Here is a 24,100-nt window from a genome sequence, read left to right as displayed (position 1 = left end):
AAGTAAACAAATAAATCCAATGGAGGCGTTTCAGGCAGGGGGGGAGTGTGGGAGAGAAACTCCCTCTGACGGTTGCACAGGGATTTGAGCCTTTGCAGACTATTTACATGCACACAAACCTATAGAACACACTATAGGAGAGGCAGACACCCCAGAAAATACGATAGGGCCTCTTTAAAAAGTGACTCTTCTCAGAGTTCCTTTGATATTGTAATGTTATTTCTACTCAGCAAATGTCTGTATTTAAGGTTTCTTACATATTCAAGCAATATTGAAAGTAATAGAATCAAACTGTTGGGACCATTTACTGTAGCAGTCTTTTTTGGATTAGTTTTTAGGGTTAATCTTGTGTAGGTTCTAAATGTGACTGTATAAAATTCTAAATGCAAACACACATCCTGCTGTGAAACTGAAATTACTTTGTGATGCTTCTCTTCTTATACTTACTTCCTCTAACTTCCCACTGTGCGTACCATGAGTCATACATGTGAGAAAACGAGAGGACTCCTGCTCTTTTATTATATAGATATGCTTTTATTAGAAATAAGACACATTCATTTTGTGCTCTGAAAACTGTACATTAACAAAGAGGTGACCCCAGTAAATTAAGAAGGGCAGTGAGGGGAGGAGGGGGGCAGGTTGGGGCGCAGATCATTGGGGTCAGAGGTCGGAGGTCAGGGTTTTGACAAATACAGATCTGAGGGAGTGACTGGCGGTAATATCAAAACACACACTGTTACATTGCGATACAGAACACTCGTATAGTCCAGTACCCTGACAGGACGAGGAGGGAATGGGGGGATCAGTATCAGAATAATCATGTTCATATTTATAATAATGATAACAACTATCCCCAAGCACAGTAAGAAAGATATTTATAGGCTAAAATCCATTCTGTAGAACTCTGTTGTAATAATTACAATGCTGTACATCAGGACTCCAAAAGAGCCTTGTGCTTTCTGTGTGCAACCCTCGGATGACCTATGCCTCATATACATCATCGCCTTTTAATCATACCATATATATTTATAGATTTAGTCATTTACTCATCTTCCACTACTCGACACACACAGACACACAAATGCACACACTAATACCTTCACATCTTTGAAACACCATCATATGTTGCATTGACTGCTTGTACACGGAGAAAGGGAGTCAAACAGCATGTGTGTGTAGTTCCTCACTGATGGCATCCATGTTGTCGCTGTGAGGTTGAGGACCAATCAGAGCTGCTCTCTAAGGTGTCCATCGATGACAAGCCAGCGTTCATTTTGCTCAGGGAAACGTCTTCCATTTCTAATTTCTTTTTTTACCTCCTTTCCCTTTTACTTGTCACTGCAAGGCAGAACTGGTCCCATCAGGAGGGGAAAGTGTTGGAACCATAAGGATTGGGGAGAGTTGTGTGTGTGTGTGTGTGTGTGGGGGGGGGGGCTGCATTAAGGGCCACATGGCTGCATTATTTGGCAGTCTGCCTTGTTTTTTCCTTTGTGAGATTGTGAATGATCAGTCCGGAGGCATCTGGAGCCTGACAGCGTTCATCATGAGAGAGAGAGAGAGAGAGAGAGAGAGAGAGAGAGAGAGAGAGAGAGAGAGAGAGAGAGAGAGAGAGAGAGCAGAGCAGTGACACTCTCAACAGAAAAAAAAGACATAACTATGATTATAACATTGTGTTCATTTGATACAGGGGAAAACATTGCCTTTGCTATGTGGTTTATAACACATGATGCTCATATAGTAACTGAATCTGCTACCAGGGTAATCTGTCTGCCATGTCTGTGGTGTCCGAGACCATTTACAAGATGAGCCGACAAAACAAACATCAAACGAGACGGAGAGAGAGCTCATTTCCCTGTCCTCTCTTCAGTTGGTTGAATTTATTTTCTGATATCATGAGGCTTCTCTCTCCTCCCCGCCCTCCTTCCTGCTTTACATCCTCGCTTGGAGCCTTTGAGTAGAAATACGGAGCAGGGCAGTGTGTGTGTGTTTCGGCTTGTTTTGTCTGAGCGCATTGGGACAACAGGAAGTGGTGGGTGTGAGGTTGGTCACACCTCCGTCTGAAGGTCCATGATCTCCTGGCCCACCAGGGGGATGGTGGCGCTGGTCTTCTCCCACTCCACAGCCTGCAGCTCCAGAGGGGAGGCTGACACCGTTTCCAGGTCCTTCCTCACCCAGGAGGGGGGAGAGTGGGTCTTCCTGATGCCCTCCCACGCCCTTTTGCTGGGGGTCTGCTGCTTGTCCTAATGGAGGAGGACAACGGCATTATTCCTCAGAGATAAAGGGGATCAATAATAAACTGAATTTTGAGTTCTTTGGGTGGACCTTCTGAACTTCCTGATCTTGTGGCAACTTCTCACTTATATTTGGGGAAAAGTTTGACATTTAAAAGGAACAAACTTATCGATTCCTTGGAGTTAAATGAGAGAATCAGCACCACTCTCATGCCACTGTGAGATGTATGGAGCTGGAGCTATTGTTGTTAGCTTAGCTTTGATTTAAATACATACTGGAAACAGGAAGAAACAGCTGTTTTAAACATGTCTTCAAAATATCACTTTGTTTTCACGAGTCAGCACATCTGCCAGCCTAGCCTCACTTCCTGTTGTTTCAGTCTTTAGGCCAAGCTAAGCTAACCACCTCCTAGCTTAAGTTCCAGCCAAAATATACATACACAGTTCTCATCTAACTTTGCTAGCTAGCTGTAAATACACATTTAAATTACTCCTACATTTTGAACTATTCTTTTGTTACCAATAAAGGATGTTGCTGGTTGGATCGAAAGTTGATAAGTACACAAAACTTGCTGGATTTACTAGGTCTGGGATGCAAAAACTGATTGTGGCTGTGGTAACACATGTTGTACCTGCAGTAAAAGTTAACCTCGCTGCCTCTCTCAACATGCCTTGGTGATTTTGTTTCTGTAAGGGAGCTAACCCTGTGTGATGATTTTGACATACAGCTCTGGAAAAAATGAAGAGACCACTCTTTATCTCTATATGTATGGCAGCCTTTCCAGAGTCAGTTGAATTCCAACACAGAGAAAAAATGTCAGTAGTTTATAGAATACAATAATGACAAAATAAATAAATAAAAACTCAAAAAATATCGATAAATAATAAAACAAGAGAAAATGATAATGCTGAAGTGGTCTCTTAATTTTTTCTGCGGCTGTATATGACTGTGCTCTGACCACTATTAGCGGCACCGTTGATCTGTGAAGTTCGAGGGAAAATCTGAGTCCAAAGCTGTGAAACAAATGGAGATCAGGGGCTGTTGCAGCAGAAGGACATGGAAATCATATGCTGCCATGGAATGGATGCAGCTACAAAGCCAACATGGATCCTCTTGTGTGTGCTTCAATCCTAACCTAGTTTGTTTAACCCTACACTGATGTCTTGAATCTCAGCACATTATTAACAGAACGGAAATGTGACAAGGTACAGTTGTGTTGATTTATTTTACTGAAAGGAAGTTTGCCTGGGCTTGATAGTCTTAACTTAGAAGAGATATATCTTTAATTATCTGATTTGCTTGGCTGGCTCCATCTCCATCTGGCTGCAGCAATGGCCATTAAGATGATTGTAATATTTGCAGCTATTCACCATACCAAAGGTAAATTGGGGTAATTTAAACCGACATAATCCTGTAGTTGAATCAGTCCTGTCTGTTTTGCATTGGATACTAGAAACACACGACATGCATGGATGCAGATTTTGTGCTATAAAAGAAAGGAGAAGGGGCATGTCTAAATAAATGTCTTTTGAGGAGAATAAACCAAATCCCAAACTTTAGTCTGTACTTATCAAGAGCCCACGCTGCCAGCTCATCTATATAATTATACGCCTGTCTTTTGTGAGGCTTTGAAACAAGCTCTAACAAATTGTGCGTTTTGGAAATACTCTCAAACATTTGTCACATTTGGATAGACAATGAGTGTTGTGGTTTGTATGTTCACCCACAATTAGACCCCTTGATACCCCCACAGCTAATTCCTTCTGGCGCAGACATTGTTAGCAGATAAAAAATGCAATATTTTAAATGGCTGCACTAATAATTAAACAGGAAGCTCCACTCGAGTGCGGTGATTCGAGCTAATGATAAGAGGAGAAAAGGAGGACAACACTTGATATAGGAAGGGGGGGGGGCAGAACAGAATAAAGTTAAACTCTTTACACTCATGTTGGTCTTGTCGCTGCTGGCAGAGGACACACTCCATCTTTTGGCAGCTTTGGCGTCAACAGGTGGAGATTCTCTATCCTTGTCTGCACTGTGAATCTTCCTGTTCAGGTCCTGAAACATGTCCTGGTGGCGTTTCCTGGTGTGCATAATCTTCTACACAGGGATATTGCACGTTAAGGTAAACAGCATCAATTCTACTTTGCCCCCTTTACATTTAATGTGTTGACTCAAAATCTGATATATGTATGCAAGCATCTAGAGGTCTGAAAAGCTTTTTGGGATAAATCTAAAAAGCTCTGTAGGAATCAAAGAGACTAAAATTACCTCAAAGTCAAGCTCTGCATAGCGTGATTTTCGTCTCTGGGGGGAGATGAGACAGAGAGATTAAAGAAGCGTCTTGATATTGTGTGCCTTGCGAGCAGACAAATGCTTGAGGCTGTTTCATAGTGCATCTCCACATCAGCCAGTGGAGAGGGGGGGTGTTTCTGAGACCCAGAGGAGAGCAGGGAGTCATGAGGGAGGGAACAAGGGGTTTGCTGCTGGTCATTCTGACCCTGCTGGCACAAGCTTGCCACTAACAGATTGTGACCGAACGACCTTTAAGTCCTCCATCACGGAGTGCTGAAGGAAAAGCTGACCTTCAGGCTGCCCGGTTGCTGTGGCAGCTGCCGCCTCACTCGGCGTTATGGAAGTGTGTTTTTTGCCCGGAAGTGAAAAGACACCAGGAGGCAGAGGTCCGGGCTGCTGTGTGCTGATCACTGCCGGCTCATCCTCACGCTGCCGTCTGAACTACAACCTCTTCACAGGGCCTATCGCTCCCTACATGGGGCCTGAACACACTAATACTTCCTTGTTGTGAAATAAGTATATATGTCTTATTGTTTAGCATCAGAGAGGGGACAACCTACAAGAGATGAAGCACGGTGCTGCCCTGTGGAGCTTTAAATCATCCTATTATTTATTTATAATCATTAAAATCCAGTTTGTTAAATTTGAGGATCCCGAGCTAACCATCTGAAATGATCATTTTCCTAGGATGCTGCCCGTGGCAAATATAAATATAATATGAATAAATGGCAAGCTTGTGACTAATGTTTACTGTATGAATGGCAGCAAAATAATATATCCTGCATAAAACAGTAAGCTGGCATGATATGTGGCGTCATTCACATTGATATATGGATGAGAAAAGAAACAGCTAATGCTTATCAGGAGGTGAACTGTATGACCCTTTACTGAGAGAGTGTCAATTATTAAGAAACGTTATGTAAATGATGAAACTGTTATTTAAGTATTTAAGTCCTGTGATTATCTTGAGTATAAACCAATTAAAGAAAAAGGGTTGATTCTTGAGAGTGTATGGTTTAGCACAAAACACAACGTAACATGCATGTGGTATTTAAAGTATGAAATGTGAGGCTGTACTATGACACAGATATGCTGATCAGTGGGGTGTTCTTACCTCCAGTGAGCTCATGGACAGTGTGGACACGGTCTCGCTCTTGGACATCACAGCGGAGTGTCCGGACTCCCCCCCGTCACACATGCTGTTGGCTCCCTGGGAGTCTCTGGGCATGTTCTGCAGATTGTGTGCAGGTGAGTCTCTGTCAGAACATGACACACTGATCTGGTCGGCAGGCAGGCTCTTCAGCCCAAAGCCAGGCATGGGCTCCCCGTTGGCGGGGTTAGCCAGGTGGATGAGCCGGGTCTGAGGCAGCTGCTCGATGCCGATGTTATACTTGGCCGACTGCTCCTCTTTCCCCTTGGCCTGCTTCAGGGTGCCGGTGTTGTTGCCCGGGAGAATGACGTACCCAGGGCCTTTGCCAGGGCCCTCGGAGCTGCTGCCCTCCCCGTTTCCTCGCGGCATCTCTCCGTCCAGCTGCTTGAAGAGCTCTCCGTCACAGATGTAGATGGATTTGGCCCCCGGCAACTCGGTGCTGATGCCCTTGGCGGGACCCTTCTCCCGGCGCAGCGTCAGCGTGTGGCTGGTGTAATCGGCTACATTCTGGAGGTGCACTTTAGCCATGCTGGCAGGCAGGGTGTTAAAGTTAGACCCCTTCTGATGGGTGAGGGTCCCGGAGGAGGCCTTCTCCTCCCCCTGGAGAGATGAGCGCTTCATGGTGCCTGAAAGCGACAGAAACACAGAGTTGAACCTGAGCAGATTTACCTGCTTGGACACATTATGCATTATCACATGTTGTCAAAGAAACAATTTCATCAGAAATGTATTTAATGAAATGCAGTGTCTGTTGATATGGCTTTTGGGGCCCTCGGGATCTGGGGCCCGACAGCAGTTGCCAGCCTTTCCTTGTCAATAATCCAACCTTATGTTTGACAGATACAGAAACAACCTCGGACTAGACCTGGGTAAACAACCGTAGAGATACATCCTGCCATAGTCACGTCATCAACAGTGATAATCTGATGAATAACAGAGTTTCACTTTAACTTCGGCCTGCAGCCCCCTGTGTGTTTGTTCCATTGAATGGGGGCCATACAGTCCGCTATGCTTTGTTAGTTTGTACATTAGACCTAATCCAAGTCGCAGAATCATCTAAACGTATCACACAATAGTCCTCCCCCTCCCCTCAGCCAGGAGCTTTAGTTCTAATGTTCATTAAAAAACATAGAACAACTTATAATTATCGATATGAACAAAAAAACAAAAGTATTTTATTGACGAGTTATAAATTTATGACTCAAATGTGGTTTAATCCATACTTTCTAGCTTTATCAGTGTACAATCAATTTATATAGCCAAATATCATACAAACATTACATTTGTCTCAGTGGAATTTACAGTCTGTAACCTTATAGGGATATGACACCCGCAGTCCTTGGACCCTCACATCGGACTAAGATAAACTTCCAAAGAAACCCCACAGGTAATGAGGGAAATTGGAAGAAATAAGTATGCCTGTAACAATTCTCAGTTTTCACGTGAACACTGGTTCGGCTATGGGACACACTGGGATCTGCATTTAAATGATCAGAGAAGCCAGTGAAGTTCAGACGTGACAGAGAGTGTTTGGAGGCAGCAGACAAACTGTCACCATTATCAAAGTCACTGTTGGTGTTAAGACAAAATTCAATATAATAATAATAATAATAATAATAATAATAATAATAATAATAATAATAATAATAATAATAATAATAATAATAATAATAATAATAATAATAATAATAATGATTGATAAAAACAGACACATAAATAATTATATTTGGTATACTTTGGTATGTTTTTCCATTGTGTAGTGATTTTACATAAATGAAGGAAATGCAGTTTTTTTTATAATTGTATGTGCATGTCACTAACATTTGTTTGTTCTTTGTTTTAACGGGTTGCCAACCTGATACAAAGTCTCTAAAGAAAAATAAGTGGGGAAAATAAAAAGACAAGAAAAATCTGAGTTGGTCTCTGATGCTCTCAGGCCTATCAAGTTGGGGCAGAATCTAGGCCAAAAAACCCTGAAGAACTTGACAGTTGTTGAGAGATAATTTGCAAGTCCGATTCACAACTGTGACAAACATGATCAAACCTAATCTTAACCCAGAAGAAAAGCAAGATATCTGCTGTACATGGCTCTGACCCTGTGACCTGATCTCATCTCACTTTAACATCTGCTGGCTCGTGGCGGCATGCATATCCCTCAGCACGTCCATGCTGGTAAACAACATCAGACAAGGCTTTATCCTCGACAATAAATAGCCACTCCCCTTAGTACTTGACATATAAGAAGAAACAATAATGTCTCCCTGTTCTTTTCTCTCTCCTCTCCATCAGGCCTGTCTGTGTCTCAATAACTTTTCTGCTCCAGATGCTTTCCTTGATATCCTGTCTCAAGAGATAATCAGATTTTCACTCCCAGCGGATATCAGAGCCGAGCCACTATCTGATGCAGCACTGTCGGGAGGGACTTAATTATACAGCGGCAGCGTAGGAGCGACGGAGACAGCCCTATTTATCTGCATATAACTGCTCAGCACGCGCTCATCCCACTCCCATCAGCTCGGGCTAAACTGCCTTTTGCAGCATTAATGTTCCGTATTCCTTTTTACAACTGCTCCTTGGTGAAGGGAGGCTGTGATGTTGATTGTAAGACACGAGTTCTGAACTGAGGGGGAACACGCTGCACATCTGTTCCGACAACGCTGAGGAATTTGAAGACAGAGAGGAGGCACAAAGAGACATCTGTAGCTTCTAAACAGCAGCACCCCCCCAAAGTCAAGTCAAACACATAATCACACACACTGGAGCTCACCTGATCTGCACGCTATATCCACATCCTTTTCAAAGTCAGTCTGTGGACACACAATGATAAATAGTGAGTTAAGTGTGCCGATATCCAATAATACATACTGAGAGGTGAAAACAACATTCGGGGTCCATACCATGAGTTGAGCATGGCCGTTCTGGAAGGATCCTCCTGAATCTCCGTTAGCGTCCTCCTGGCGGTCCACAACCCGGCACTTCACTGCCTCCTGAACCTGTAGTGAAGCACAGATTAGATTCTTAGTTCTGGCGGGAAATATAAATACATCAAATCAAGTGGCCTTTTATAGAAGAGGCTTAATGTCTATAGCTCTTGTTGCAAGGTTTATTATAGCACAAAAACTTGCATGTTTTCAAGACATGTCCTGGCCTTCTTTCCCCCCTGATAAATCATGGACCTCAGCATGAACCATGGAGGTCAAATCATTAATCATCATTAGGTTATTCTTCCCAGAAATTTCATTTAGAGTAAGGCTATAGTCAGGAGTTGAATTGGGTCGGCGATGTCCTGGGACCAGGACCATGCTCTGGCGTCATCACCCTCGCACAATTTTAACCATGTAAGCATGCTGTGATGTCATGAGAGGGTGCATCATAGGTTACTTCTCACTCCTCTTATTTGTCATTTCCTCGCTCCTTGGTCTCACCGGAAGTTGATGCGCCATCTTAAGGAGCATACCATGGCGTTTATTTGCACTGGAGGAGATCGAGGAGCGATATAACTGAGGAACCACCAGATCATCCTCCGGTGAAATCATCAGCCACTCGACCCGCCCCCTTACTGTATATCCGTCACTGATTGGACGCTGCAGCGCGTGCACTGATCTGATGCGTCTTAACATGAGAGCAGTTTAACAGCGGAGTGAAGACATTAAACTAATGGAATCAATCCTCAGTTTATACAGTGATTTGTTTCAATTAATGTGTCATATCTGAACAACGAAGTGGAAACCTGTTTATTAATTTATGGGAAACCTTAAAAGAGACGGATTTAATATCTGTCCGCAGGAACAGCTTTTCCGTTTTACATTTTTAAGAATGGCTTTTATCTTTTTTTGAAAATGAGTTCATATTTCATTAAACGTATTTGGGTCTACAACAAATGACACAAATGTGTACTAACAGAAGCGTCAGGTGGGGGGGTGTTTGTGTGTATGAATGAAACAGGACAAAGCTGGCTACTGTCAGACGATCCAGCTGTACCGGTATCATCACAACCCATCCCATTGCTTCCTCTCTCTTCGGGTCTCTCTCTGCATCCCTGGTGGGAGGGACTAATGTGCAAAGAAAAAGAAGTGAGGGACGCAGGGATGCAAGTTAAGAGAAGTGAGATCTCCCCACGGACTACAACCCCCATATTCAGCAGAGCATTTGGCAAGATGGCTGCTGCCCAGGTGAATATGGTTTTGCTGATTGCTCATGGGAGAGTGCTCAAAGGGGGAGGGAGATATTGTGAGAGGAGAGAGACCTTGGGTACGGTGGAATAGTCAAAAAATCAGCTCCTATCGTCTATTCCTATCTACTATTCCTTGACATTTTCGTGAAACGTCATGGGGTTCAGGAATAGTGGATAGGAGAATTCAAAAGGACTTAGGAAAAGAGACTGCGGTGCTTTGAGAATCCGACTGCACTTACACTATCCCACGTATTTATGATGTCATTAATATGCGTCTGCTGTGGGGGACTACAGCTTCTATAAAGCGGACTACTGAAAGACTCTAGAGACTCTGCACCATGCTCTGATGGTGTTGTTTTATGCTTTATGAACGAGGACAACAGAGAGACATGTATTCTTCATTACAAAGATTGGAATTGAAATAAAAAAGGAAAGTGAAACTCATGCTCGTCACCCTCACCCTCGGGTCCACACATATTAATCCACATGAATCCCAATACCTACGTATGATTATATGAAAATATTTATAAATAAATACAGATGTGTTTATTATAAACTAGTTATGCCTTAACCTATCACTTTGTATACCACAATTTAAACATGTTTTAAAACGTTTCAGAGAACCCACACAGCTCAGTAACTGAAATCTGGACTTTATTTGATCATTTCAGTAAAAAAGTAACGTTCATATTTCTCCTTTTGATTAACATAGAGCTGAACATTCAAACAAAGCACTTTAGCAGGTTACTGCATACGTTTTAAACTGCTTAATAAGCACCCTAACTTTCATGAAACGCATTTCTCCATCACGATCAGTTGTTTCTGTGAAACGGCTGAATGTTGTGTCAGGGTAAATGTTGCGGCCACAAGGCATTGTGGGACAGCATTTTCTCCTTTCCTTTCCTAAAGGAAGGTCCAGTGTTCCCTAAGATAAAGGAGGTTATAAAGGAAGTTTCAGAGCTCCTTTCCTATCTTCTAGAGAATTCAAACAGCTCTTATCATGGCGGCCACTGAGGTACTTCCGGGTCATTTCGCTCCGTTAGGAACCTTCCTAAACTAAACTGACTATTCGACCGTACCCAATTATTGAGGTGCACACTGAGAAGAGCCGTTTAAGTTACGTCATATAGCAGTGAGCAACAGTCCTTAGTTACGTTAATCTTCAAGTTTAGTTTATGAGTGAAGATAAGTTTTATAGTTGTGGAAAGACAAAATACAATAGTTTGAAATCAGCCTTCTGTCGTTTAGTTATCACACCCACACCTCATGCTAATGATCCCAATCCTCTCGAGACATCACAAAGCCTCTATCACATGTTTAGACTTCTAGTTCTGAACACAGGCTAGATATTTAGGGTTCCTGATAATTCAGTGGTGGATATGTGTTGACTTTATTTCTGAATAGCAGATCTCTGCCTATAGTTTGTCAGCTTGGTGAACATGTGTCTCTGCTCCGGTGCTGAGCTTCACACTGCAGCAGCATCCCCCCGGACTCTGCCGCGGGCTCCTCCGTGCAAAGAGTCCAAACCACCAGACCCGTCTCGCAACACGGAGCCCGTTTCTTAAACCATGCTAAATGTGTGTGTGCATAAAGCTGAGTTATGATCGGTCATAATAACACTGAATGTGGTGATGATTACATTCTTTACCCTGAGATTTACTGCATACCTTTGACCATCGCACAGCCTTACAAATGAACAGAGATTTCCAAATGTATTTTAAACAGTTTTTTGTTTTAAGGAGAGGGTGATGTCACTACTCATGTCGTTTCTTTAATTGTTCTTTAGTCAGTGTGCAGAGCAATGTGGATTTAAAATGAATATTTGAAGGTTGGATTTGTGAATATGTTTTGTGTTTATATTAATAATTTAAGGTGTAAATTAATTCCATTTAATATTACTATTAAAACAACGGTTCTATTTGTAAAACTTTTTATTTTCTCACGTTCTCATGGGCTGGCCCCCCACATATCAAATCCTAATTCAACCCCTGGCTATAGTGACAATGAAATTAATGCAGTCTTTTGTTGCATATTAAGGGTTCTAATGTGAAATAATTGTGTTTGTTTGTCCGGTTCATAAGTTGGCTCTACTAATATTGCAACAGTAGAATAAAAAAAAACAAAGCTGCAGAAAGTGTTGCGATGCAGTTACATTCTGGAACACTAAAGAACAGATTATTCATTTATTTATTGATGGAAAGTTGTCTGGAATTTAACTTCAAAGTGGTGAGGAGGACTTGTTGTTGTCCTGTTTGTGGTGTCAGTATGTACTACATCAGCATTTATCAGTGGAGATCTGGGGTAACAGATTGTCTAATTTGTGGCATTAAAGTCCAATTTTACACGGGGATTTTAACCTTAGCAGACCATTGACATGCACAGAAACCTATACAACACACTACAGGAGAGGGAAGACCACCAACAATCAGAATAGGGCCTTTTTAAGTAGGAGTTTGAGTACTTATTCCACCTCTGCCTCAAACAGAACCAGGAGAGAAGTGTAAAAACAGTTGGTGGTTACCTCTCTGCGCAGGATGCAGTGCACCATCACGATGACGAAGCCCTCCAGGGAGTCAAAGACAGCGAAGAGGATCTGGAAGAGAGCGGAGCGCCGGTCGGTGATGGCGAGGACGGCGGACATCCATGTGAGGGCCAGCAGGGGCAGAACCACACAGGAGCTCCACAGGGATGCCCTGCAGGAGGGAGGGGGGGAGCAGTCAGACACAGCACCAGCAAACTGTCAGCAAGTCTAATGCTGTCAGACAACCATGCTATAACATTTGTATTTGTCTATAGCTCACTTTATTAGATATTAACATCTAAGGCAGGCCTTCATTCAGAGATATTCTAAGAAAGACTTTTTTTCCTTTGTAATATAAAAAGGAGAGAACGTAATGTTTAACATTAAATGAGTTCCCTACTGGCCACGCTCTCAGCATGGTACTCAACACTCACCATGCAAAATAACATCACAACAAATCATTAAGTTACTATCACAAACAGAAACATACATCCATTATCTGCAGATATATATGTCCATAATTCACATATATTACATGCATGTATGTTTAGGATGGTTCAGTCAAACCATAGAGGATCTAGTGCCACAGGAGAGAGAAGGAGGAGTGATGTGAGCAGTGGGGAAAACAAGTGTAATGAGGCTGAAACAGAATGGAGACAAACAGAGGCAGAGCAGAGGACAGAGAGGAAGAGGCTGAAGAAGAGTCATCACCGCCAGGCATTCGTTCAGCTCCCACTCTAATGCGCTCGTTTTATCTTACTAAACCTATTAAATAGGGGGTCTCATTTAGCTTTACTTACATAATATTCCAGAAGTGGAAAAAGTACTTCAGTAAAATTCTATGGTACGTGCAACAATGGCAGACAAAGCTTTAATGTCTAAGGTAAACGTATTATTTACATTTCCACAGCACTAATCAGTAAGCAAACGGCATGTTTGCTAAGCAATCTGGCTTTTTATACCTATTTACTTTTCTCACTTACTATTTCCAATTACAATAAAACTTCCTGCCGGTATTTCAAAATAAAAGCCCGGAAAGAGATAGCCATTCAGATGCTTGAATGCTTTTAAATGTTGAGTTTTTAACACATATATTTTTTTCTATCAGCAGTTTAGCACTGGAAAAATATGGAGAAAGAAGTGATTTAACATCTAAATATGATAACTGTGTTTTGTAGCTGGTGTGCTTGCACTGTTTACTGCAGGTGTTTCACTCTTTAAATAGAATAAATAAACTAAAAGAACATCATGCTGGATTCATGTCACAGTAAAAGAGAGAAAAACACAGATCTGTTTGAATAAGAATAATTGTTACCAGCTAAAATATGTTTTTAATTGTAGCTGACAAATTGACTAATAAAGGAAACTTTGTAATTTGCATTAATAACGCTATTCTGCAATGTCAAATAGACACATGAAGGTATTAATATTAAACAGAATTAAGTCCCTTCAAATTTAATGAGATAAAATAAAAAAACTCCAACAAATGGAAAACCATAAATGAAGAAGTGTAAAAACGTGTGCACAACTGAATTAAAAGAACTGTTATTTTCCACCTCTGGTATTAAAAGTGATACACCAATACTGTAAATGGGACGGCTGATGGTGGCCATTATTGTCCTCAACCTCATTTGGAATGGGATGTTTCTCATCATGTGAATCCTGTTTCAGAGGCTCTGCAGCCTGCCCACACTCTGCAGGACTCTGTGGTAGTTTAGGGCAAATTTGTCTGAGGTAAAAATGCTGAAAGCTGGCAAACCTTATCAGGACTTAAATAAACAGTGGCAAATGGCTGTATGCTACCTGAAGGATAATTCTAGTCATTTTTAACTCCTGTTTTCTGTATTTATTCATAACCGAAATAATTGAGACCTACAAACTACACCCTTTACTGGGAGTGCAGTTCTCCAGTACAGTCCACTGAGGAAAAACATTCATTTAAATCAAAAAGTGACGACATCATATGTATTCAACGAGGACAAACATCGTTTCAGAACTAAAACTAAAATTAAATATAGTAATGTATAATCAAAATGTGTATGTTTTTTTGTTTTTTTTGTGAGTAAAAGCCTCTTATTAGTTATTAGCTATCATTTCTGCCGACTCTACGGCCTTACACACTAGGGAAACACCATAATAAGACCAGAGTAACATTGTGTAGCAGGTTCTTCATTTGTGTTGCCCGGCCAGACAGACAGAATGAACATCTGTATAATAATCCTGTATTTACAATAGAGGCTGTTGACTATGATGTCACCAGAATCAACACTATTATTGCACATTAAAACATGTTCTGTGCACTTAGATCCACTCATATGCCCGTTGACAGAAAGACAGAGAAAGATCTGCTGTGTTTTGAACAGAACTGACTCCTTAAGCTAGTCAAAACCAAGAGCTGGAAATACGAATGTGTGTGAAGTTTGTGAGCAATGTCGCGTTGCAGACTATTAAATGAAGCGATGTGTCTTACTCGTTCACTTCAAGCTTTTTAAAACACAAAGAAGCGATTTGGAGGTTTTAGGTAGTGGATTGTATCAGAGAGCAGCACTACCTGCAGACACTGCACTGCTCTAATTCTAAAAATAAAGATTCAGGTTGACAATAATGGAAATGATCTATCAAGGCGCATTTAGATCACGGCAAAACACACGCACGCACGCACCCACCCACCCACCCACACACACACACACACACACACACACACACACACACACACACACACACACACACACACACACACACACACACACACACACACACACACACACACACACACACACACACACACACACACACACAAACACACACACACACACACACACACACACACAAACTATGAAAATAAAAGTGTAATGCTGGCATCTGCAGACATTGCCATAGCCTCCTTAACATGTTTTCTAATCAAATTGTGACCCTTATGATCTCTCCAGACACACACACACACACACACACACACACACACACACACACACACACACACACACACACACACACACACACACACACACACACACACACACACACACTTTCATTCATTCTTCCATCACATATGCAGATTTATCCTCAGACAGTAAACACAGTTGGTCTGGAGCTTTTCATATTGAGTGAAACCCTGTCTGCCAGGGCGTCAGGGAGAGGAAATAATGACAGAGGGATAAAAGGAGAGAGAACCAATCAAAGTGAGGGAGCAGAGGGAGGCGTACAGTAGAGGAGAGAACAGAGGTAAGAAGAGTTAAGGAAAAATAATTAGCGGGACTAACATGGCGTTACTGGTAGCTGTGGTGGAAACGTCAGCCGAAGAGATAACCCCGCACTTGGCACATTTGAGCGTCATATTGTACAGTGGCACTGTCATCTGACTGCAAAGTCAAATTAACACGCTGTAACATACACAAACAGATACAAATGCACCTACACACAAACTCGCACAGATGCACGTGCGCACTCCAGCACGCACAGGCAGTCACGCACACAGTGAGTCACAGTGTTCTCGCACAATCTCTCTCTCAGGGCTACCGTCCAACCATCTGTGTGTGTGTGTGTGTGTGTGTGTGTGTGTGTGTGTGTGTGTGTGTGTGTGTGTGTGTGAGAGGGGGGCTGGGTTACCCAGGTGAGTCTGGGGAAAGGGGAAGTGGGGCCATTGGTGCATATTTCTTGTTAACCATGACGTGGTGCTACTCTGATTCTCTTTGAGGACCTGTTGTCAGTATTTCACCCACTCAGCCGTTTATCTGCTAAAAACGCTTAATCATGACGTGTAATTTCATGCATTTTATATCTTAGTTTATGCATCTGCTGCTCTGATTATGATGGTGTGGTGCATGTGTCTCACCCCGGTCATCTCAATTTGTTCTAACTGCTTATTATGAGCATTGCCAAGTACTAATGCACACACACAGACACATGTTGAAGATCAACACACACACGTGCAAGCAACGGCTGTCAGTCTTTACAGTCAGAGTTCACAGAGGAGTCACGGTCACTAATAAACAATACTCCCTCAACCAGCCAGTCTCATAGAGCTGAGGGTGGTAGAAGTTATTACTTTTAGGGCAGTCCCAGAATAAAGTTATTTTCATTTTAAATATAATATATAGACAATTGATTGTGCCATAGCATTGCAGCACTGAATCACCAGCATAGAGTACAATACTGTATACGCTATATATGTTTTATAAAAGCCTATAAAACCGGTGGTTTGTAACTACCTGTGTCCTGCTGTGTTTCCCTGTTTCTGAATTTACTGGCCATGAAAACATTGTACTTATCGTGGAAATGTATCATAAGTGTAATTTAATTTTATGCCCTCTCTCACAGTTTAAAATCACGACTAGATGCAACCTCTAAATGTTCTTTTAGCTTACCATTGTCAGGAAATGAACATGGGGATGTAAGGTAATGCAATCATCATGTATGCATTCTTAACTCATCTAACTACATATCTTGATTGGCTCAGACCTTCCCTGTTTTCTGTATAAAGTGATTGCTTTTCTGTTGTATCAGGGTCAGATCCTTGTACTACATTGCTTGTGCAGGACTCTGGCCTTCCAGCTGGAATTAGAATGATTCTGATAAATGCTTTAAACTCTTTATTAAATAACACTACCTTTGCGTGAAGCTTGTAGATTTGTTCATTTCTTACCGGAAGGTGATTAAGTGTGGAATTTCCACCACAGTACACATTGAGAAAATAGTTGAGATCTCAGAATGTTGCTAAAACATGTTTCAATGGATTTAGAAAAAAGAGTGTTCAGACGGTCAGACAGAGTCTACTACTGTCCGCCTTAACTTTCTCCTAAGATTAACTTCTACTAACTGTTGTTGTTGACATCCTGATTGTCCGAGCGTTCCTGTTTCTTGCCCAATCAAATCTATTTTTGGAAATGTCCCCACTATTTTTAGTAGAAAGGTTATCATAACTAAAGGAATCAATGGCCTGAAAACAAAACCAAAGTAATACAAGTCATAGTTTTCGTTTGAGGAAAGAAATCGGCTACAAATCTGAATTTTTAATATAAAAAACCTTTAACCATAATTTAATATTGTGTAGATGCTATAGGTTGAATAAAAAACCTGAAACTTCATCTTTATCACTTTAAAATAGCCCTTGATAAAGGTTGGATGACTTCCGAAACTAAGGTGCAGTTATTGTTTCCAATTTCAAAAGAAAGTATCTCTTCTTTCCAGTTTTCTCCAATAAGATACACGTGTAGTATCACTGAATTATGCAGACACATCTGTTCCAACAGAGCAACATAAAAACACCACCTACACTTTTTCATTTCTCTAAGTAGTTCCTAAATGTCAGTCTCACAGTGAGACACTGATACCGAAACATATTGATTTTCTAGATCACTGAAGAACTTCCTGTTCCTAAATTCCATTATATCTATATTTCTGGAAATATCTCAGGTAACATTGCCTGGCACTGAGCAGTAATTCACAAAAAGTTGAATAACAAAATTGCTCCAAAGAGGGCTACAAAAAGCTGTTGTTTGGTCGGATGTTGCTTTTAATAAGTTGACTGAAGACTATGGTTTTAACTTACTATATGTATATAAAACACTATACGGAACACAACAGATACATTCCAGGTGTACATCAGGCTCAAATCATATCTCGGTATGGGTCTTTACTGTGGTTTCTGGAAAAGACTGACTCCAGTATATTGACAAGTAATAACAAACTCATCCGTTACCGCGTGTACTCCTGCTAAACAACAATTAAAGTTGAAGAGCTGTGTGATTCGATATCTATGGCCCCTGGAAGCCTGGATTAAAAATCACATAATGGAACAAATTCAATTTCAAATAAAAGGGCAAAACAGCCGCTAGATGTACGCTTTAGGCCGTGGTATTAAAAAACAATCAGGACTTTTTGAAATACAACACAGTTTTCCTGGACTGGAGGATGGAGAGGTAGAAGGTGGGTGTTTGGTTGGTGGGTTAGATGCATTAAACAGAATAAATAAAAATCCAACATGAAATGGATCTGGCAGAAGGAGTCAAACAGAGAGCATTTTTCTGGTTTGTTTGCAGGATGTTACAGACGGTTGCATCAAATGGAACTCTTGGAATTGGCAGTACTTGTTAAAGTTGCAGAGTGTGTTTTGATTCGGAAACTAATTTTTGATTAAACTTCTATTACAAGCTGTAAATACACAGGCTTGATGATTGAAGGCATTTAAGCATTTGTTAGGGAGAAAACACACTCCAGTGGTAATTGGAATTAGGCCTCTCCTGTCTGTTTTAATTTTCTCAGAGAATCAGCTTCTAATTTTGGGGAACTAAGCAGCGAGGCCGGTCTCCGAGGTGTGGGCAGACCTGACTGCTGCAGATGCTGCTGAGCGCTAAATGAGATGCTGCACAAATTAATTAGCTTCATTAAACATGTTTTGAACCTTTAGAACCACCCGCAGGAGAGGGAGCGGGTGAAGGGTGGCACAAGGTCACCAAGAAGAAAATAATTGCACTGGACCCCCCTTCATTTCCTGCTTATGTCCTCCACATAAACAACAACCATCACCATATGGTCTGCGCAAACAATAAAAGACAGAGATAATATTTATCTACAGAAGGTGGAATTTTAAACTGCAAAGGTCACTGAGTGTAGAATCTCGTAAAATAACTTGATTTGAACTGAACTGATGAAAGTAGAAATGAATTGATGAATTAGTTCTGTTATAATTAGTTTGGATCAAGATGTGATTTGATAAAAAAGCGCAGTCACTATTTACTTAAGAAGGACTTTAATTAAGAAAAGCCTTTATTGATCCCCAGTAGGAGAAGTACAAGGACAGAAAGACAAAGCAAAAAATAATATAAACTATAGATTCTTAACGTTCTTCACATCTTTGCTGGCCGTTTATGTTTTCAAAGGGCCCTGGCGAGGGTATTTATGAACTCCACAGCGTTTGTCAGAGGCTCTCTGTGGTTCCAGAGGGAGCTGTATGCAGTCTGATATCTCAAGTGGTTTGAAAATGAGATAACTCTGCGGCAGTGGAGCTACATTAGTCACTTTTAGCAAAATACTTTATCACCAAAATGTCTTTGGCCGAGGTGCCGAATGGGTAATGCAGGCACGGTTAGATAAGGAGGAAAAAAGGTTGAACATGGAAGACGATATCTCTGACTCTACTGCATCCATATTGATAGTTTTTTTTTGTCCAACAATGTTTAGAGGAATTTGATGTGATGCACACCTAGAAAGGAAGATTCTCTTTTCACATAAATGCTGGCCTGTATAGATCTGCAGTGGAACCTTACACCTAGCAGCGGTCAATCTACATGTTAGTGGCACCATGATGTTTCTGGCTGATGCTGACTTGGCAGCAGGCCTATTCACCACACAGTGTCAAATCACCTCTTCCTTATTCCAGGTGCGATGTGTCTTTCCTATCTGTTAGAGTCGAATCACACACGCTTTTTGAATTGCTTTAATAGAAACTCATCTCACTGTATCGTTATGCTGGGCTCAAGATAAGGGACTGCTATCAATACATACTTGTCAATAATAGCATCAGGACCATGTGCTAGACACAACGTTTCTCGAAGGGGAATTGTATAGTCTTGTTTTAATATCCTAAAGTTGGAAAGCATACATTCAGGAAGCCCATGGTACAGGACTCAGTTTTAAGAAAGGAAAAGTCAAGCAGAAGGTTAAGGGGTCAAACCAGTGCGACCTTTGAATAAGAATGTCTGACAAAGTCATCTCAACTCAAGACCACATAGTAGCTTTCTGACTATATTAGTAAAAGTAGAATGCCGGCTTCCTTTGGCGACTTGTTGATGGATTCATCTACTCTCAGGAAGTGATATGAACAGTTTCAGTTGACTGCTTTCTAAACTGTTTCCAAATGCAATAAAGTCAACACACATTTAGATATCTACCAAGACAAGTAAAACTCATGAGCCCCATGACATCAGCATGACATCCCATTACAGCTGTAGGAGAGAAGCATCACCCGTACAGAGCTGGATTAGCTTGACGTGGACCAGGTTACATCAGATTTACTGATCAAATGCCCAGAATGTACTTCGTGCGCAAATCTTGAATCTCAATGTAATCACACCAATTCTACTTTTGTGATTCTATCCCTTGAATTAGGTGACTCATTTAAGAGTACACAACGATGCTATCCGAGCATGGGTTGTGACCAATTACAAGAAAAAACGAACCAAAGGGGAAAATATCTCAGTGTAAAGCAGGGGTGTCCAAACTAAGGCCTGGGGGCCAAATGCGTCCATTTTGAATGGATTTTTACATGACTATAGTGGAATACGGCCCAAACCTGAAACTTGTGCTTCACTTTAAAAATATACGTTAATAGATATTACACAGTAGTATTCATGTGTTAATCAGCCCACTTTCCAGATAAATTCATACAATTAAAGTTGAAAACATATTCTAACACATTTGAATGGATAAAAATAAGCCCATTAAGGTGTTTGCATAACAAGCTTGAAAAATGCCTTTAATATTTCCCCTTGTTATTAACAATCTGAGGCTTCTGTTTTAAGGGATGAGCTGAAAACATTTTTTGTAACAAAATGAAAACAATAAAACCCTGTCAATGGAAAGTTGTGACGTAAAGTAGTTCTTTCTTTTTATTAAAACATTTTCAATTATAAAGAATAATGTACCTACATGTGATTTATTTTATTAACTTACAACTTAACTAGTGAGGGGCCCAGTCCTTCGTATGTTTTGCTGTATGCAGCCCTAAATGAACAAAGCTTGGACATCCCTGGTGTAAAGGAACGCTCAAATGCAGAAACAATCAAGTCCTTACTCAAAGAAAATCTACCTATCTACAAGTTACACACACTCGATGCAATCATAACATGACCACACTAACCTTTCACTCACACACACACACACACACACACACAAACACACACACACACACACACACACACACACACACACACACACACACACACACACACACACACACACACACACACACACACACACACACACACACACACACACACACACACACACACACACAAACACACCGTTTCAGTAAATACAATCATGAATATTATTGCACTGCAACTACTATGTGTTATTATTGAAACAGTGGATCTAAAAGCACTGCAGAAGCTATCAGAGCCTGAGGCGGGGGGGTGTTATGTTCTATCCAGCTAGCAGGAAGTAGCATAAATGGCAAGGTCAATAGTGGGGAAATAGGCAGGAAGTAATAGTAAGCCAATCAGAGGGGCTAGCTTGAGGATTCAGCAGATTTGTAGATGGGCAGGGCTGGTAGCCATACATTAGGAAGAGGTCGGGATGGGCAGTTTTTTTTTTTTACCCAATCACTGATGACATGGAAGGGGGCATCTGAGACTGAGGTGTTCCTGATTGGAGAGCCCTGAGTGAGAGAGAGGGGATTCTGTGCAAACTCAAACATGACATCAGACAGCAAAAACAAGAACAGTTGAACAGAGAGATCATTGAAGAAAGCAAACATTTTCAGAGAGAAAGAAAATAACATTTGAATGCACCAACAATGCCAATGGAGACAAAACAGCCTGCGGGGTAGAGGGGAGCAGGGCTCTGGGGTCTGACCTCTAGCTGTTTGAACGGGTGATATTAACAAAGATACTTTTAGACTCAAGCTGCCAAGTGTGAGTGAAAATGTTCTCACTTTAAATGTATGTGTTATTTGCCTATTTATGTTTATAAATCACTAGTTTGGCAATGTACGAAGAAATGCGTTCTTTTATCAAAACTAAAGGATCACTCCAACAGTTGAGAAAATATTTTTGTTTGCTGCCAAACCCACAGTCAGAGGAGGCAGTTGATAACGTTTCTGGGAATTGTTTCGAGCAATCTTTAAGCATATACATGCAGAATCTGTAGGCAACAGATAAGACTTGGTATTGGAGGTGTTTTGGTTTCAGTTGGAAGTTTGAATAGTGTTGACCAATAGCTTTTGGGCGGGCTTTTAAATGGCGGTCAATTGTACATGTCAGGAGCAAAAGAAGTGGAAGGCAGATTAGATATGCTCTGACAACAATGAGGCTTTTTATTAGCTTATAATTAGCTTGTAAACCGGCTAATTGACGTGAAACAATGCGGTTGTACATGTCGTCTCTAAACCGCTACTCCTGTCTAGCATCTTTAGCTGCAAATCTGACGATAAACATTGTGAACAGAACATCTTAGCCTGGATTTCTGCTGGCTACACCGGAACTTACAAAATAATACTAATTGTTGTCATAGCTTTAGCTAATGGGTAGAAATTGTAGCTTAAAACAACAGAAGCCGGTGTAAACAACCTCACTCAGAAGTAAAAAAACAACAACTTTCCAACAGCACCAAAGATGTGAGCGTGACATGTCATCGTTAGCAAATAAGCTAAGTCACCAGTATTTGCTCCTTCTAGAGTTAGGACTCTTCCTGAACTGTGAGAGTTTACTATTTACCATCATTTATGCAATCCCCCCTTTCCCTGTTGCAGAACCCTATACTGTAGCCTTCCCCCCCTTCACACACAATGAAAGGTTTACAAAGCGCAGGGGATTTGATGTGCTCATACTATATGTCCTCATAGTGTTTTATACAAAAAGAGTTTTAAATATAATCATTGGTACTTTAGTTGTTATGTCAGTTTATCTTGTTTAGAAATAAAAAAGGTGTTGGAAGGTGCATTTTAATGACTTTTGACAGAACTAGTCATGCTAATCTAAGCTAAAACACATTACTAAACAAGAACCCTATAAAGGATCATTTTTGATGTTACGATCTGGTTCTGAGTAAAATTAGAACTGTTTCGGAAATGTTGGAGTGTTCCGTTTTAAAATCAAAAAGTAGCAAGATGTTTGTTCAGGTAAACCTTATCTCTTATCTGTGTAACGTCACTTAACTGAACAATCTAAAAATAAAATAAAATGTGAGTTTTATTTGTGCAGCTCTGGCCGTTGTCTCACAATGTCAGCAGTTACTTGGTTAATTAAAATGTTATTCTAAACAACAAAACCCCTGGCCAGAAATAAAACAGAAGTTTTGATGATCTTTTTAGTTCCTCTCAAATGTTTAAATGATGGATTCATGGTGTTTTAAAGCCCTGCTTCTCTCTACTTGAAATAACCAAAGAGGAGAAAAAAGGACACGATGGATTTACAGAACTTTACATCAATAGCAACACCTGCAAACAGAGAGCAGCTGGAGGAAATGTGACACATTTAAAACTTAAAAGAAAGCAATGAGATGAGTCATCATCTTGCTCAGTCTGTGCAGGACCGATAACCAGACAGCTTCCCACATGCTTGTTGTTCTTTCTAACAATATTCTAGTTTCCAGATGCACTGATGATCAGAGTCATGTTTTCAGATCCTTTTTTAATAATTCAGTCCCAATTTTTCTTTTGTCTAGTCTTTCTCACTGTGAGGAATATTGTGGCGTCTTTAATCAATTTTGCCAACGTTTTTAAAGATGTTCGAGGATCATTTCAGGCAAAGAGCCAGTAACAGTACCCCCCCCCATCTTAGCTATCAGGCTGGTTATAGGTCACTGTGTAAAATGGATGTGTGGTATAAGGCATACCCCGCCCTCTCCTTTAGTTTCATATCAGTAATGCCGTCTTTGGACACCAGTTTGTTAAATACGAGAATTCCAATAACCATGTTAACCTGCCGAAGAGAAGAGGCACATGATTAATGCAGAGCAAACACAGGTTCATTACTTCACTACATGCACATCTAACTGATGATGATGATGA

General features: G+C 41.0%; 1 protein-coding gene across 1 annotated transcript in view; it reads right to left on the bottom strand.

Annotated features, from left to right (window-relative positions):
• Positions 1-574: 574 nt before the first annotated feature.
• Positions 575-24,100, bottom strand: part of adgrb1a (adhesion G protein-coupled receptor B1a) — a 115,925-nt gene continuing 92,399 nt past the window's right edge. The window contains exons 23-32 of the mRNA XM_063880371.1: positions 23,926-24,011; positions 21,689-21,748; positions 15,633-15,731; positions 12,373-12,544; positions 8,575-8,670; positions 8,445-8,484; positions 5,642-6,303; positions 4,504-4,539; positions 4,174-4,332; positions 575-2,240 (exon numbers count right to left, since the gene is read on the bottom strand). Coding sequence (XP_063736441.1) covers positions 2,046-2,240; positions 4,174-4,332; positions 4,504-4,539; positions 5,642-6,303; positions 8,445-8,484; positions 8,575-8,670; positions 12,373-12,544; positions 15,633-15,731; positions 21,689-21,748; positions 23,926-24,011 — 1,605 coding nt within the window. The 3' untranslated portion in view covers positions 575-2,045. The remainder of the gene's footprint in view (positions 2,241-4,173; positions 4,333-4,503; positions 4,540-5,641; positions 6,304-8,444; positions 8,485-8,574; positions 8,671-12,372; positions 12,545-15,632; positions 15,732-21,688; positions 21,749-23,925; positions 24,012-24,100) is intronic.

Source organism: Eleginops maclovinus, chromosome 3, assembly GCF_036324505.1.
Source record: "Eleginops maclovinus isolate JMC-PN-2008 ecotype Puerto Natales chromosome 3, JC_Emac_rtc_rv5, whole genome shotgun sequence".
Classification (NCBI taxonomy): domain Eukaryota; kingdom Metazoa; phylum Chordata; class Actinopteri; order Perciformes; family Eleginopidae; genus Eleginops; species Eleginops maclovinus.
The sequence above is the reverse complement of the archived record's forward strand: the minus strand, read 5'-3'. Positions and strand labels throughout refer to the sequence as shown.